The sequence below is a fragment of the Scyliorhinus torazame genome, chromosome 1 (genome assembly GCF_047496885.1).
Source record: "Scyliorhinus torazame isolate Kashiwa2021f chromosome 1, sScyTor2.1, whole genome shotgun sequence".
In the NCBI taxonomy this organism is placed as follows: domain Eukaryota; kingdom Metazoa; phylum Chordata; class Chondrichthyes; order Carcharhiniformes; family Scyliorhinidae; genus Scyliorhinus; species Scyliorhinus torazame.
Window position 1 is genome coordinate 333106854 of NC_092707.1, and position 17756 is coordinate 333124609.

The window sequence follows — 17756 nt, forward strand, 5'->3', positions numbered from 1 at the left end:
AGGGCTTGATGACCAAGGAAGGTGCGTTCACAAAGCCGTCAACAGGTGGAGTGTGTCAACTTGACAATCCATCCATACACACCAATGACTGGTGGTAAGAGGGGTCAGCCACGTTTGATGTGGAGTGGTACCCTTCAAGCTGTAAACCCTTTTCGACAGACTAGCAACTTATTCCGTGAAATTATCTGTGGAAACAGACAAATGTCTGCCTTAGTGCACGATAAGGTGTGGGAAGAGAATTGGAATTTTGTACTTTCCAATACAGTCAACTCACATTGTTCGTGACCCCCTCTATTGTGAATTTGTTTACCCGCACAAATGTAGCTGTACATGGAATCGCGGCCCCAAAACTTCACTCATCCACGATAAAAATGTTGAGCTCAGCTTTCCCACATTGTTCTCACAGAGATCCCACACACTGAGCATATGGCGACTCTGCGCATGCAGAAGTGCACCATTCACTATTTCACACTTTGCAAGAATTAACGGCGGCACGCTGGCACAGTGGTTAGCACAGTTGCTCCCCAGCTCCAGTGTCCCAGGTTCGATTCCCGGCCTGGGTCACTGTCTGTGCGGAGTCTGCACGTTCTCCCTGTGTCTGCGTGGGTTTCCTCCGGGTGCTCCGGTTTCCTCCCACAGTCCAAAGATGTGCAGGTTAGGTGGATTGGCAAGGCTAAATTACCCTTAGTGTCCAAAATGTTAGGTGGGGTTAAAGGATTAAGGGGATAGGGTGGAGATAGGGTACTCTTTTCAAAGGCTGGTGCAGACTCAATGGGCCAAATGGCCTCCTTCTGCACTGTAAATTTCTATGATGCTTCTATGATTCTAACGGAACAGAGACCCGCGAACAATGTAAACTGACTACATTTCACAAGTACTACATTGGCTGTAAAGTGCTTTCAGACATACTGTGGTTGTGGAAGATGCTATACAAATGCAAGTCTTTTTTTTCCTGCAAATACTTCACACAATACAAACAGGAAAATCTTGAAAAACATCTTGCAGTACCGGCTACTTTAGAAGCAGCATAGATTGGTAAACACTAATAGATTTATTATAAATATACTAAGTACACACAAAGGTGAGTTTAACAAAGCTCAATTTCCCCCTTTTAAGTACAAACATAATAAGGCTAAACAGTTTACACACTGAAAAACTCACAATTGAATTTTTAAACAGAATAAGGTTGTGCAGCCTATACACTGAAAAACTCAAACCCTAATTTTAAACAGCATAAGGTTAATGCACTATCAATTATGACGAGACGAGAGTAGAATGTAATCGAGGCTTTATTACACAGAGATGTGTGGCCTCCTACAGCAGCTGGTGAAATGGTTGCTGTACGGAGAGCACACATATTTATACTCCGCCTACTGGGCGGAGCCAGCAGGCAGGGATCTACCCCCGTACCTGTAGTACAAGGGGCCTTACCATAAAACCCATATATATATACAGTATAATACATCAGTGGTGAATACCACAAAGGTTATGCAGCTTATATACTGAAACCCCCCAAACCTAATTTTAAGCAGTAAAACGATATGTTTTAAAACGAGGTTTTGAGTTTTTCAGTGAGATTGCAAGAGGCAAAAAATGAAACGAGTGAGACGGTTTAGCTTAAGTTTCCCCCAAGGCCTGCGCGTAGTGCGAGAGGAAAGGATCAGCAGAGAGTGCAAGCGGGCGCTTGGACCCGAGAGGAGCAGGGAAGCAGACAGCGAGCTCACTGCAGCGATGAGCATTGGGGAGGGGGAGTGAGCGCTGAGCCGCTTCCATTTAAGTAGTTGGGGCTGGACGATGGCGGAGTGAGTAAGTGAGTGTGAGCGGCAGCTATGGAGTGTGATCGCTGAGAGGCGGGGAACGAAGTGAAGAGGAAGCGAGAGCGCGCGCCTGGGCCGCCCGGAGCTGCTGCAGCGGAGAGCGGGGAGGAGGAGCGGATCGAGCCGGCCCTCACTTCACCCAATGCCCGGGGCCATGGAGAGATTCCTGAGCGAGGGCAAAGGACGGGGGCTGCAGGCTCGCAAAGGCTTTGGCGTGGGAGAGATGGTCTTCACATGCCCAGCCTATACCCATGTGCTCACTGTCAATGAGCGGGGAAACCACTGTGAATTCTGCTTCGCCCGGTACGTGCACTGCAGCCTACAGTTCGTGGCAGCTCGCTCGTAATGCTTCAGTCTGACTGGAGTCCCACAACTGCGGGTCTTTCACTCTGGGTCCTAGTGTATGTCGCTGAGTTCAGATGGGTGGCAGAAGCAGGGGAGAACCAGCATTTTAGGGGAATTTAGCCAGGTCTCCAGGGCTATGTAGCTGTGTGGTTAAAGATCAAACACGTTATTATTAATATAGCTTCATGTGCATCATCATTGTTTTGGTGGGGGTGGGGGCTAACTGCTTTTGAGCACTTGACTTTTCCAAACATGATCCTCATTCCTTACAGTGTTTGGATGTTTTAAAACCTGAGCAACATTCTTAAATGGAGCTGGAATGGGTTTGCTCATGAATCCTGCAACTGGTATGGAGTCTGAAGGTTTCCTTGATTGAATCCTTGGGGGGGGGGCATTGATATGAGAGACTGTAAGACTTTTGACTACCTCAGGCTTCCCAACAGCTTAATAAACACTTTTTTTAAGAGTGGCCCCTGTTGTAATTCCACACACTTGAGAAATGAGGATTGTGTCAAATCATTTCTAGGGATGGGGAGAGACTGTGATTGTTCTTGGAATTGGGAAGGTTAAGAGGAGATTTATTAGAGTTGTCCAGAATTATGAAGGATTTTGTTCAGAATCAAAATGTGTCCCACTGGCAGTTAACCAGAGACAAATATAAGATAACCAGCAATGGGTCTAGAGGGGGAGATAAGAATGTTATTAAGCAGTGAGTTATGATGATCTGGAGTATGTTATCTTTAAATGGTGAAAGAAGTTGATTCAGTAGTAACTTTCAGAAGGGAATTTAATATATCTCAACTGGAAAAATTTGCAAGATGATGGGGAAAGAGCAGGGAGCAGCACTAGACATGATGGGCTGAATGGCCGGATATTATTGCTCAGTTGCTGCTGTAGATGTCAAATGGATCAAAGCAATTGTTTTCTTTGTTGCCATACGTTATCGCCCTCTGGTGGTTGGGGGCCTGATCCCATATGGGTTCAGCCATTTTGTATTGCTTATTGTACTGCTTGATTTTGTGGTTGTATTAAAACGTGGTGTTTACATCTAAACACTGTTGATCCGGTTTTGTACCAATCTGAAATTAAGCACAGCCTACTGGTACGAAATGTAGGAAAAAGTGAAATTGTTCATTTTGGCGGAAATAATAAAAAAGAAACTTATTATCTAAATGGGAGATTGGAGAACTCTATGGTTTAATTTTAATTTATTTTTATGGGATGCGGCCGTAGCTGGCTAGGCCAGCATTTATTGCCCATCCCAAGTTGCCTTTCAGAAGGTGGTGGTAAGCTGCCTTCTTGAACAGCTGCAGTCTTTGAGGTATAGGTACAGCCACAGTGCTTTTAGGGAGGGAGTTCCAGGATTTAGGAATAGTGATATATTTCCAAGTCCGGGTGGTGAGTGACTTGGAGGGGAACCTACAGGCAGTGGTGTTCCCAAGTATCTGCTGCTCTTGTCCTTTTAGGTGGTACCAATCATGGATTTGGAAGGTGCTGTCAAGGAGCCTTGTTGAGTTCCTGCAGTGCATCTTGTTGATGGGACACACGGCTGTCGGTGAAGGAGGTACTAAATGTTTGTGGAAGGGGCAGCAATCCAGTGGCTTGCTTTGCCATGGATGTTGTTGAGCTTCTTGAGCGTTGTTGGAGCTGCACTCATCCAGGAACGTGGAGAGGATTCCATTAAACTCCTGATTTGTGCCTTGTAAATTGTACAATGGTGTGGTAAGGTGTTTATCATAGATTCATCATAGATTTACAGTGCAGAAGGAGGCCATTCGGCCCATCGAGTCTGCACCGGCTCTTGGAAAGAGCACTCTACCCAAGGTCAACACCTCCACCCTATCCCCATAACCCAGTAACCCCACCCAACACTAAGGGCAATTTTGGACACTAAGGGCAATTTATCATGGCCAATCCATCTAACCTGCACATCTTTGGACTGTGGGAGGAAACCGGAGCACCCGGAGGAAACCCACGCACACACTGGGAGGATGTGCAGACTCTGCACAGACAGTGACCCAAGCTGGAATCGAACCTGGGACCCTGGAGCTGTGAAGCAATTGTGCTATCCACAGTGTTGAGTTACTCACTGCAGGATTATAGCCTTTGATCTGCAGAGGGATTTGGGTGTGCTAGTGTATAAATCACAAAAGGCTAATATATAGGCACAGCAAGTAATTAGGAAAGCTAATAGAATGTTATCATTTATTGTGAGGGAAAGTGATGTAAAAAAGTAGGGAGGTTATGGTTATGGAGTAAAACCCGGACAAGTGTGAGGTAATGCACTTTGGAAGATCCAATGCATGTAGGAATTACACAGTAAATGGTGGAACTCTTGCGAGTATTGACAGGCAAAGAGATCTGGGCGAGTATACCCACCAATCACTGAAAGTGGCAACGCATGTGGATAAGGTGGTCAAGAAGGCATACCACATGCTGCCTTTCATCAGTCGGGGCATTGAATACAAAAATTGGCAAGTCACGTTGCAGCTGTACAGGACCTTAGTTAAGCCTCATTTGGAACATTGTGTACAATTCTGGTCGCCATGCTACCAGAAGGATGTGGATGCTTTGGAGAGGGTACAGAAGCGGTTTACTAGGATGTTGCCTGGTATGGAGGGCATTAGCTATGGGGAGAGGTTAGATAAACGCAGGCTGTTCTTACTGGAAAGATGGAGGTTGAGAGGTGACCTGATAGAGGTCTACAAGATTATGAGTGGCATGGACAGAGTGGATAATCAGAAGCTCTTTCCTAGGGTAGGAGAGTCAAGTACTAGGGGACATAGGTTTCAAGTGCGTGGGGAAAAGTTTAGAATCGATGTGCGAGGCAAATTTTTTATACAGAGTAGTAAGTATATGGAATGCGCTGCCTGGGGAGGTGGTGGGAGCAGGTACGATAGCGGTATTTAAGGGACATCTAGAGAAATATTTGAATAGGGCGGGAATGGAAGGATACTGACTCTGAAAGTCCATACACCTTTAGTTTAGGCAGGTACCATGGTCGGCGCAGGCTTGGAGGGCTGAACGTCCTGTTCCTGTGCTGTATTGTTCTTTGTTCTTTGAATGGCAGAGTACTCAATGGGTGGAATGGCCTAATTCTGCTCCTATGTCTTATGTTCCTGCAGTGCATTTAAATTGTACCATTGATATTGATGTCCCACTACCAAAATGTATCACTTTACAGTTCTTTGTTAAATTGTATCTCACGTGTTTTCCCATTTCACCAGTCTGTCTCCTGAACTCTGCTAATATTCTTCTCACTGTTTCTATGTTTTATGTTATCTGGGCAGCAAGGTGGTGCAGTGCTTAGCACCGCGGCCTCACTGCGCCGAGGATCCGGGTTCGATCCTGGCCCCGGGTCACTGTCAGTGTGGAGTTTGCACATTCTCCCTGTGTCTGCATCTGCCTCACTCCCACCATCCAAAAATATGTGTAGAGTAGATGGATTGGCCATGCTAAATTGCCCCTTAATTGGGAAAAAAAGAATTGGGTACTCTAAATTTATTTAAAAAATGTTTCATGTCATCTGCAAACTTTGAAATTATGCTCTCTATGCACAAGACCATATCTAGAACATAGAACATAGAAAAATACAGCACAGAACAGGCCCTTCGGCCCACGATGTTGTGCTGAACTTTTGTCCAAGATTAAGAACAAATAAATCTACACCCAATCATTCTACCGTAATCCATGTACCTATCCAATAGCCGCTTGAAGGTCCCTAATGTTTTCGACTCAACTACTTCAACAGGCAGTGCATTCCATGCCCCCACTACTCTCTGGGTAAAGAACCTACCTCTGACATCCCCTCTATATCTTCCACCATTCACCTTAAATCTATGTCCCCTTGTAATGGTTTGTTCCACCCGGGGAAAAAGTCTCTGACTGTCTACTCTATCTATTCCCCTGATCATCTTATAAAACCTCTATCAAGTCACCCCTCATCCTTCTCCATTCTAACGAGAAAAGGCCTAGCACACACAACCTTTCCTCGTAAGACCTACTCTCCATTCCAGGCAACATCCTGGTAAATCTCCTTTGCACCTTTTCCAAAGCTTCCACATCCTTCCTAAAATGAGGCGACCAGAACTGCACACTACTCCAAATGTGGCCTTACCAAGGTTTTGTACAGCTGCATCATCACCTCACGGCTCTTAAATTCAATCTCTCTGCTAATAATGCTAGCACACCATAGGCCTTCTTCACAGCTCTATCCACTTGAGTGGCAACTTTCAAAGATCTATGAACATAGACCCCAAGATCTCTCTGCTCCTCCACGTTGCCAAGAACCCTACCGTTAATCCTGTATTCCGCATTCATATTTGTCCTTCCAAAATGGACAACCTCACACTTTTCAGGGCTAAACTCCATCTGCCACTTCTCAGTCCAGCTCTGCATCCTATCTATCTCTCTTTGCAGCCGACAACAGCCCTCCTCACAATCCACAACACCACCAATCTTCGTATCGTCTGCAAATTTACTGACCCACCTTCAACTCCCTCATCCAAGTCATTAATGAAAATCACAAACAGCAGAGGATCCAGAACTGATCCCTGCGGTACGCCACTGGTAACTGGGCTCCAGGCTGAATATTTGCCATCCACCACCACTCTCTGACTTCTATCGGTTAGCCAGTTCGTATCCAACTGGCCAAATTTCCCACTATCCCATGTCTTCTTACTTTCTGCATAAGCCTACCATGGGGAACCTTATCAAATGCCTTACTAATATTCATGTACACTACATTCACTGCTTTACCTTCATCCATGTGCTTGGTCACCTCCTCAAAGAATTCAATAAGACTTGTGAGGCAAGACCTATCCCTCACAAATCCGTGCTGACTATCCCTAATCAAGCAGTGTCTTTCCAGATGCTCAGAAATCCTATCCCTCAGTACCCTTTCCATTACTTTGCCTACCACCGAAGTAAGATTAACTGGCCTGTAATTTCCAGGGTTATCCCTATTCCTTTTTTTGAACAGGGGCACGACATTCGCCACTCTCCAATCCCCTGTTGACAGTGAGGATGAAAAGATCATTGCCAACGGCTCTGCAATTTCATCTTTTGCTCCCCATAGAATCCTTGGATATATCCCGTCAGGCCCGGGGGACTTGTCTATCCTGAAGCTTTTCAAAATGCCCAACACATCTTCCTTCCTAACACGTATCTCCTCGAGCTTACCAGTCTGTTTCACACGGTCCTCTCCAACAATATGGCCCCTCTCATTCGTAAATACTGAAGAAAAATACTCGTTCAAGACCTCTCCTATCTCTTCAGACTCAATACACAATCTCCCGCTACTGTCCTTGATCGGATCTACCCTCGCTCTAGTCATTCTCATATTTCTCACATATGTGTAAAAGGCCTTGGGGTTTTCCTTGATCCTACCCGCCAAAGATTTTTCATGCCCTCTCTTAGCTCTCCTAATCCCTTTCTTCAGTTACCTCCTGACTATCTTGTACCCCTCCAGCACCCTGTCTGAACCTTGTTTCCTCAGCCTTACATAAGTACCCTTCTTCCTCTTAACAAGACATTCAACCTCTCTTGTCAACCATGGTTCTCTCACTCGACCATCTCTTCCCTGCCTGACAGGGACATATATATCAAGGACACGTAGTATCTGATCCTTGAACAAGTTCCACATTTCAATTGTGTCCTTCCCTGACAGCCTATGTTCCCAACTTATGCACTTCAGTTCTTGTCTGACAGCATCGTGTTTACCCTTCCCCAATTGTAAACCTTGCGCTGTTGCACGCACCTATCCCTCTCCATTTCTAAAGTGAAAGTCACAGAATTGTGGTCACTATCTCCAAAATGCTCCCCACTAACAAATCTATCACTTGCCCTGGTTCATTACCAAGGACCAAATCCAATATGGCCTCCCCTCTGGTCGGACAATCTACATACTGTGTTAAATCTATAAATCAAAAGGAGAAGTGGTGCTTACCACTCTTATATTTTCCTTCTATCTGAAAAAGAACTGTTCATCAGTACTCCTTGCTTTCTTTAACTGAGCCTATTTTCTATCTGTGCTCTCATTGCTGCACTACATTCATCAACTGCACTACATTCATCAATTCTCTCAGTTACCTCAACAAAGAAATCAAACTTTGCTTGATTAAATTAATTGCTTTCAACAGATCCTTGCTGGCTGACATTTATTGACCCATATGTTTCCAAATGGCAGCTAACTTTGTCTTGAGTATTCTCTTCAATAGGTCTGGGTTTATCCCTCTTCCTGTGTTTGAACAAAGACGTTACCATTTACAATTCTCTGGCTCTCTTCCCTTATCTAAGGAGGTTGGGCAGATGTTGGCAGGAGCCTCCACCATTTCCACCCTTTCTTCCCTCCCCAATCTGTGTTGCCTGACCAGGGAGGTGACTTTTCTACTTTGAATGCTGCCAACTTTTTAAGTAGCCCCATTTTTATCCCATCCAATTTTTCTAAATCTTTTCTTTTTATTATGACATTGGCAGCATCCTCTTTAGTGAACTCTTTAGTGTTCCTCAGCCATGCCCTTCTCTGCTAAACATAAATGATAAAAGCCGAGTCAGACCTTTGAGATCCGTTTCATACGTACCCACCACCCCTTTTAATTTCCGTGTTCAGTTCTCCCCTGTACTTTGTATATTCAGCTTGGTTCTCCACTGAATAATATATTTTTAGCCAGCTTTGTCTTTCTTTCATTTTATGCTCCCTTTCTAGTCATCCAGAGAGCTCTAGCCCTGGATGCCTTCCTTTCCAGTTTGAGGGTTGTTTTTCTTGTCTTTTTCCGTATTTAAACCGAACATAGTCTCAACTTGAGTATAAAAATTGGCAAGTCATGCTGCAGCTGTATAGAACCGTAGTTAGGCCACACGGAGTAGTGTTCAATTCTGGTCGCCACACTACCAGAAGGATGTGGAGGCTTTAGAGAGGGTGCAGAAGAGATTTACCAGGATGTTGCCTGGTATGGAGGGCATTAGCTATGAGGAGAAGTTGAATAAACTCGGTTGGTTCTAACTGGAACAACGGAGGTTGAGAGGCAATCTGATAGAGGTCTACAAAATTATGAGGGGCATAGACAGAGTGGATAGCGAGAGACTTTTTCCCAGGGTAGAGGGATCAATTACTAGGGGGCATAGGTTTAAGGTGCGAGGGGCAAGATTTAGAGGAGATGTACGATGCAAGTTTTTTACACAGAGGGTAGTGGGTGCCTGGAGATCGCTGCCGGAGGGGGTGGTGGAAGCAGGGACGATAGTGACGTTTAAGGGGCATCTTGACAAATATGGGAATAGAGGGATACGGACCCCGGAAGTGTAGAAGATTTTAGTTTAGACGGGCAGCATGTTTGGCGCAGGCTTGGAGGGCCGAAGGGCCTGTTCCTGTGCTGTACTTTTCTTTGTTCTTTGGGAGTTGATGTATTGCTGTCCTAATTGCCCACGTTCAGGTATGGTGATAGATGCAGCAGGTACACCTGCAGTGTCCTCCATTGAGCCACGCCGCAGATGATGGTAATGTACAACTGCAGTGGTGATTCTTATTGTGAAAGCAGGGCAAATAAATGCTTGTTTTCTAAATCATTCCATTCCCTGTTTGATTTTTTAAAAAATTGTTTTTGGATTTGATCAGAAATACAACCACGGCCTTGACAGGAAAAACCTTTTGTTTAAAAAAAGAAAACAAAGCCATAAACAAAGATGTTATGCGACTGTAAAAGTTGAGAGCGAGATTGAGAGAATTTTGCATTAAAGAATGAGAGGCATATCAGAATATCTATTGGTCCTATTGAGATGTTCCCAGATACATTTCCGGGGATCAGATAGATTGACTTTTTGTGGTACAGTTTAATATATGCAAAGTTAAAGTTATGACATTTTTGGAAAGGCATGTGTCTGCCACGGAATCTTCAGTCTATTTTAATTTCACTGCATGTTCAAAAGGGAATGAGTACTAAAGACAAATTCGATTTAGGGGTGGAGGTGCGTTGCTGTTTGTTGTGCACCTGACGTCATTTTATTTGAGATGTGTGTGACTGTTGAGAGGAGTTATTGTCAACCTCTTTTGTGTATCAAAAAAAACAACTAGTGTTTATGCTGAACCTTTTTAATATGATAAAAGTCCCACAGTGCTTGACAGGTGCATAATTAGACAAAAGTTGGCACTGAGCCACAGAGGAACATATTAGGGCAGGTAACTAAAAGCTTGGCCAAATAATTGTTTTTTGCTTAAAGACTGTCAATAAAGGAGGAGTGAGAGGTTTAAAGAGGAACTTCTGAAGCTTGGGGCCTAATACCTGTAGGTGCAGTTTCCAAAGGTGGAGGAAGGCTGGGAGGGACGCTGTGCAGAAAAGGCTTGAGTTGGAGGGGAGTGTGCAAAGTTACAGGATGGTTGTAGGGCTGGAGGACGTTACACTTGGAGAGGTGCAAGGCCGTGGATGGATTTGAATGCAAGGATTAATATTTTTCAATTCTAGAGTTTCAGGATCCAGAGGCTGACACCATTTTTTAAAAATAAGAGGAAAACAAAGCACTGCATTATTTGAGACCAATCACTTTGAAATTCTGACTTGTAATCTACTGACTCTACTGCGCTTGAGTCAGAAACTCTTCAAGTTATTTTTGGGCTTCTGTCATTTCTACATTTCCAAACTTCCCTTTCTGGGTCATCCTACTTAAAATTGGGTCAGTTTTCCTCGATGTCTGGGGAGCTGTATACAGTCTATAGTCCTTAATGTTGTCTGGCATTTGATCTGAAAGGGCCATTTTTCACTGCGTCCACATTGTCGGTGAAATTACGGTACCCTTGCTACATACTGCACCTGGGAAAGTTAGGTAATCGCAGTGTGTCAAATCGGGGGCGTTACTATTTAAGCTGCTTTTGCAAAGCCCATGACCTAGATGATGGTTTAGGCTACCTGGTTAACTTGTTTTCTTTTCTCTTGCAGTAAAGAGGGTTTGGCAAAGTGTGGTCGTTGTAAGCTAGCGTTCTACTGCAACGTAACCTGCCAGGTAAGATTACAGTCTGTGATCTGCAGTATTCGTCGAGACATAAATGTCACTTTTATATAATGCAGTAAGTGTGCCAGTGACCGATCGGCAGTAACATAGTTTGCCAGATTGTTTTGTACCCATCTGCATTGAAACGTGGGATATGTAAGAGCTATTCCTGACAGTTCACTGTGGTAAATGTAGAAGCAAGTGTGGCACTCGGCTACATAGATGGGGAATATCCCAGGATAAGTGAGCTAACCCCTACAAGAATCATAATGGTAAATCATAATTGGTTTTCCTGTTCCCAGCAAGGGAGAAAAATGAACCTTGGATTCTACTCCTGATTGCTAAGAAATAAGTTCTGTATAAAATGGGGATCCAGAGTGAATATACCATTGGACTTAGTTGTGATGTCTTTGTCTTTGTGATCTTTTGTGAACAAAAAACAGAAAGGGTAATTAAGAAATGTGTTAGGCAGAGAAACCAAGGGCCATATTAAAACAGGGCCACAGTGGAAAAATATTTGGAGCTAGACAAGTAATGTTAAAAAGACAAACTTAAAAGCTTTATGCCTGAACGCACGGAGCATTCGTAATAAAGCAGACAAACTAATCACGCAAATAGATGTAAACGGGTATGATATAATCGAGATAATGGAGGCATGGCTGCAGGATGACCAGGGTTGGAACTGAATGTCCAGTGGTATTTAATACTTAGGAAGGGCAGACAAAAAGGAAATGGCAGTGGAGTGCCAGTGCTGACTAAAGAAGAAATCAACACAATAATGAGAAAGGATATTAGCTCTGACAATGTAGAATCTGTGTGGGTAGAGTTGAGAAACAAGGGACAAAACACATTAGTGGGTGTTGTATATAGACCCCCAAACTGCAGTGGCATTAAACAGGAAATTAGAGACGCATGCGATAAAGGAACATCTGTAATTATGGGTGACTTTAATCTGCATATAGATTGGGCAAATCAAATTAGCCACAATACCGTAGAGGGGGAATTCCTGGACTGTGGACAGGATGATTTTCTGTTGAGGAACCAACTGGAGAGCAGGCCATCCTAGACCTGGGTACTGTGTAATGAGAACGGAATCATTGGCAATCTAGTTGTGGTAGCTCAACTTGGGGATGAGCTACCCCTTGGGGATGAGCTACCATAATATGATTGAATTTTTCATCAAGATGGGGAGTGAAGTAGTTATTTCTGAGACTAGGATCCTGAATCTTAATGATGGTATGAGGTGCAAGTTGGCTATGATAGATTGGAAAACATTGACTTCCGTTTGTGACCATGGAGTGAGTGGTCACATAAAGGGCTGTTCCTGTTCAAAGTCACAGAAAAGGGCTCTTTTTACCCAGATCCGGGTGAAATTTTGATGAAAAGGCGTAGGTGAATGTTAGAGGAGTAGTTTACCCCTGGAGTGGTTTGTCTTCTGATCACCGGACCCGGCAGAAAACAGTGAGAGGTTTGGCTGGAAAGTTGAAACAGTCTTGTGCTTCACAGATACAGGAACTGTTGACTTTTATCAAGGAGGAATTCCAAACATAGAGGAAAGAAATGCGTGAGGATCATGCAAAGGCCATTGCAGAAGCTGTGGCACCCCTGAAGAGTACTTTGGAGCGGATGGAGAGGTGTTTGGAGGTGCAGGTGTCACAGATTTGGGAGATTGAAGGAGTGATCTCGGACCACAGCGATCGTGTGGTGGCTCTGGAGGCGGAGGTGGGGCTCCTAGGAGACCTTTGTAAAACGCTGAGGGCAAAGGTGGAGGAGCAGGAGACTGCCTCGAGAAGGCAGAACCTGTGAATAGTGGGCCTGCCTGAAGGAGTGGAAGGTGTGAGTGCCACGAAGTACGTCTCGAGGATGCTGGCGGGGCTGGTGGCAGAAGGGGTGCTAGATAAGGCACCTGAAGTGGGCCAAGCGCTTAGGTCCCTGAGGCAAAAGCCTAGAGCTGGGGAGCCGCCGCGGGCGGTGATCGTGAGACTCCATAAATTTGTGGAGAAAGAGAAAATTCTACGGTGGGCCAAAGAGAAGCGTAGCTGCGACTGGGAGGGAAATAACATCCGGATTTATCAGGACATCGGAGCCGGGTTGGCAAAACGGCGGGCAGGCTTCAACAAGGTCAAGGCGGTGCTGTACCGGCGGCAGATCAGGTTTGGGGTGCTTTACCCGGTGAAATTATGGGTGACGTTCGGAGGCCGGGAGTATTATTTCGAGACCCCAGAAGCGGCCGAAGACTTCATTAAGGAGCATAAACTGGGGGAGAACTGAGTGGACAATGCTTGGGAACCGGGGTGCTGGGACGATGTACATGGGAGCATGTTTTAAGTGGGTGTAGGGATTGGGGGATTTTCACCTTATTTTGTTGGGGGGTGGGGCGGGGATTTCTGTTCAATGTTGAGTTGTAGGGGTGAAAAGTCTATGTGGGGATGGATGTTCCCATCCCCCCTCCTGTTTTATGGGACTGTTTGTGTTTAACATCTGTTTGCTTGCTTTTGGAGAAGGCTACTTGGAGTTCAGGAGAAGTCTTTTGGTAAGGCTAACAGGAGGCCTTCTTCTTTGAGCTGAGGAGTGGTGGGGGAGGGGGAGGTCATGAGGATGTGCCTTTGGGTAGGGGCAGCCGCGCTAGCAGGTTATGCTGGTGAACGGAAGTGAGGTGGTGGGGGAGAAGGCCAAGAGGGGTGGCCGGGGGGAAAGGGGAAGTGGGGGGAGAAAGGGGAAGGGGAAAAGCGGGGGGGGGGGGGGGGGGGGCTTTCTGCGATGCGGCAGGGGGTGAGGGATGGCGTAGTCAAGGGTGAAGAAAGGGGCCATCTGGGATGGGCTAGATACAGAGTGGATTTAAAGGGGCGGGAGTAAAGTGGGGAAGATGACGGACGGTAGAGGGGATTGGAGATGCAAGCCTCCAGTAAGGTTGGTAATGCGGAACGTCCGGGGACTGAATGGGCCGGTTAAAAGGTAGCGGGTGTTCACGCACCTCAGGAGCTTGAAAGCGGGGGTTGTCTTTTTGCAGGAGTCACACCTCCGTGTGAAGGACCAGGTTAGGTTAAGGAAGGGGTGGGTCGGGCAGGTTTATCATTCAGGGTTTGATTTGAAATCGAAGGGTGTGGCGATTTTAATGAGCAAAAAAATGGGATTTGTGAGTGCGAAGGAGGTGAGGGATCCGGGTGGGAGATATGTGATTGTGAGTGGGGTATTGGAAGGGGCACCGGTAGTGTTGGTAAATGTGTATGCCCCAAATTGGGATGATGTGGGTTTTATGAGGGGGTTGCCGGCAGCAATCCCGGATTTGGCCACGTACCAGTTGATCATGGGAGGAGATTTTAACTGTGTCCTGGAGTCGAGGGTGGATAGATCGAGCCCCAGGTCGATGGGTATTGTACAAATGGCAAGGGAGCTGGGGGGGTTTATGGAGAGAATGGATATGGTGGATCCATGGCGCTTTCAGAACCCAGGGGGAGGGAGTATTCCTTCTTTTCACACGTCTATAAGGTGTATTTGAGGACTGATTACGTTGTAGTGAGTCAGGAGATTTTGGTTGGAGTGGAGGGGGCAGAGTATGTGAGGATAATTATCTCGGACCATGCACCCCACTGGCTGGATATTCGGTTCAGTACGGGACGAGAGCAGAGGTCGGGGTGGAGGTTTGACTCTGGGTTGTTGGCAGATGGAGGTTTTTGTGATAAGGTGCGGTTGGCGATTAGAGATTATGTGGGGTTCAATCAGAATGGGGAGGTGTCGGCGGGCATTTTTTGGGAAGCACTTGAAGTCCAGGGAGAAATTATCTCATTTATGGTTCGTGCGAATAAGGAAAGGAGGGCGGAACATGACCGTCTAGTGAGTGAGATAGTGGAGGTGGACAGGGAGTATTCGAGGGTGCCCACCGTGGAGGGATTGGTGGGGAGGAAAAAGTTGCAGGGGCAATTTGACAGGCTGACAACGGAGAGGGCAGTAGGGCAACTGCGTAGGGCAAGAGGGGTGAAATACGAGTATGGGGAGAAGGTGAGCCGCATGCTGGTGAACCAGCTGCAGAGGCAGGCTGTGTCCAGGGAAATATTGAAGATCCGGACTGGGGCTGGGGATGTGGTGTCAGAGCCAGGGAAGATAAATGATGCATTTAGAAAGTATTACCAGGGACTTTATGAGGCAGATCCAGGAGGAGAGGAGGGGGACATGTGGCGGTTTCTGGACGAGCTGGAATTTCCCCAGGTGGAGGAAGCAAAGAGTCAGGCATTGAAGGAGCCCCTGGGGCTGAGAGAGGTGCTGGATAGTATCAGGGATATGAAGTCGGGGAAGGCCTCTGGGCCGGATGGGTACCCGGCAGTATTTTATAAGGAATTTGCGACGGACCTGGCACCACATCTGTTGGGGGCGTTTAATGAAGCACTGGAGAAGGGGGAGTTGCCGGAGACGATGAAGCAGGCAGTAATCACACTAATCCCCAAAAAAGGGAAGGATCCGGTGGAATGTGGGTTGTATAGACCCATATCACTATTGAACATGGATGTGAAAGTATTGGCTAAGTTGCGGTGGGGAAGATGGAGGATTGTGCCCCGGGGGTGGTTGCAGAAGATCAAACAGGCTTCGTGAAGGTCAGGCAGCGGAGTTGGGAATGGAGATGTATGGGGTGAGACACTGCGAAGGGTAAACGGGACCTCCTCTTGTGCACGGATGAGCCTGATACAGTTTAAGGTGGTGCACAGGGTGCATATGACTCTGGCGAAAATGAGTGGGTTCTTTCAGGGGGTAGTAGATTAGTGTGAGAGGTGTGGGCGGGGGCCAGCGAATCATGCGCACATGTTTTGGGGTTGTGAAAAATTGGCAAGATTCTGGGCAGGAGTGTTCGCGGTCTTAGCCAGGATAGTGGAGGAGGGAGTGGACCCGGACCCTTTGGTGGCGATATTTGGGGTTTCCGAGAAGCCGGAGCTCATGGAGAGGAGGAAGGCCGATGTCTTGGCCTTCGCCTCTCTGATTGCACGGCGACAAATTTTGCTGGAGTGGTGGTCGGCATCGCCACCAGGGGATAGCAGCATGGTTGGGTGACCTGTATGACTTCCTGCGGTTAGAGGAGATAAAAGTATGAGTTAAGGGGCTCAGCAGGGGTGTTTGAGAAAAGGTGGGGGGTGTTTGTGACCGTGTTTGAGGAGCTGTTCGTCGCGGGGGGGGGGATGAAAAAGGAGAAAAATCTGTACAAACTGTATAGTTGATTGTCGGGAAGAATGTTTCCCGGGGTGTTTATTTGCTGTAACCTACTTTGAAGAGGCCAACGAGCGTGGCTTAGACTGATCCATCTTCGGATGCAACACTGTATTTAAATCCCCATCTAAAATTAACTGATGTATCCCAAGCCTGGGATGGCTGTTCATAAACGCTGCTCCCCCAACCCTTCCGAAACCTTAACTGACCCTTCACCCTCCAGTGGGTTTCCTGAAGCAACATCACATTTGCTCTCAGGCTCTTCAAAGGCAAAAAGACTATCACCGGTCCATGATAACATTCGGACTGGGGATCTCTCTCCCTCCCTCCCCCTCCAATCAGCCCTGATCACCACGTGGCGCATACCTGCCCCCCTCAATAAACTTTCTTAAATGTGGACACCAAAATTGAACATAGCATTCCAGATGTGGTCTCACCAAAATATTGTACAACTGTAGCAAGGCTAATACTCCAATCTCCTTGCAATAAAAACCAACATGTGCCAATATCTACTGCCTTCCAATTTGAAAATGCCCTGCTTATGCCCACTTTCTGATTTCTATTCGTGAGATTTTAAAACTGTATTCGCTGCTCACTGTTTTGCTGTAGCTCAATGCAAGCTCGAGGAATAGCATCTCATGTATTGAAGCTGCACCCTACTGCCTTCTGGGCTCAACATTTCAGTTATAGAGTCAGAGGTTTACAGTATGAAAACCGGCCCTTCGGCCCAACTTGTCCATGCTGTCCAGTTTCTACCACTAAGCTAGTCCCAATTGCCTGCATTTGGCCCATATCCCTCTATACCCAGCTTTCCCATATAACTATCTAAATGCTTTAACAAGACGGAATTGTACCCGTCTCTACTACTGCCGAACACTAGCCTTAAGTGCCTTATATAAGATCCAAACAAATATCCCCATTCTACCCTATCAAAGGCCTTCTCAGCGTCCAATGCCCCCCTCGCCGCCCTCAGGGACAATACCACATTCAAAAGTCACCTCATGTAGGACAACAGGTGTATACCCTTCATAAACACCATCTATGATGTGGAGATGCCGGCGTTGGACTGGGGTGAGCACAGTACGAAGTCTTACAACAGGTTAAAGTCCAACAGGTTTGTTTCGATGTCACTAGCTTTCGGAGCGCTGCTCCTTCCTCCTTCCTTTCACCTGAGGAAGGAGCAGCGCTCCGAAAGCTAGTGACATCGAAACAAACCTGTTGGACTTTAACCCGGTGTTGTAAGACTTCGTACTGTAAACACCATCTAGTCAGGGCTCCACGGTGGCACAGTGGTTAGCACTGCTGCTTCTCAGCGCCGAGGACCTGGGTTCAAGGCCAGTCCGGGTCACTGTCCTTGTGGAATTTACACATTCTCCCAGTGTCTGCGTGGGTCTCAACCCCACAATCCAAAGATGTGCAGGG

General features: G+C 46.4%; 1 protein-coding gene across 1 annotated transcript in view; it reads left to right on the plus strand.

Annotated features, from left to right (window-relative positions):
* Nucleotides 1-1696: 1696 nt before the first annotated feature.
* smyd2a (SET and MYND domain containing 2a) overlaps nucleotides 1697-17756 on the plus strand; it is a 77761-nt gene continuing 61701 nt past the window's right edge. The window contains exons 1-2 of the mRNA XM_072508982.1: nucleotides 1697-2120; nucleotides 11090-11153. Coding sequence (XP_072365083.1) covers nucleotides 1960-2120; nucleotides 11090-11153 — 225 coding nt within the window. The 5' untranslated portion in view covers nucleotides 1697-1959. The remainder of the gene's footprint in view (nucleotides 2121-11089; nucleotides 11154-17756) is intronic.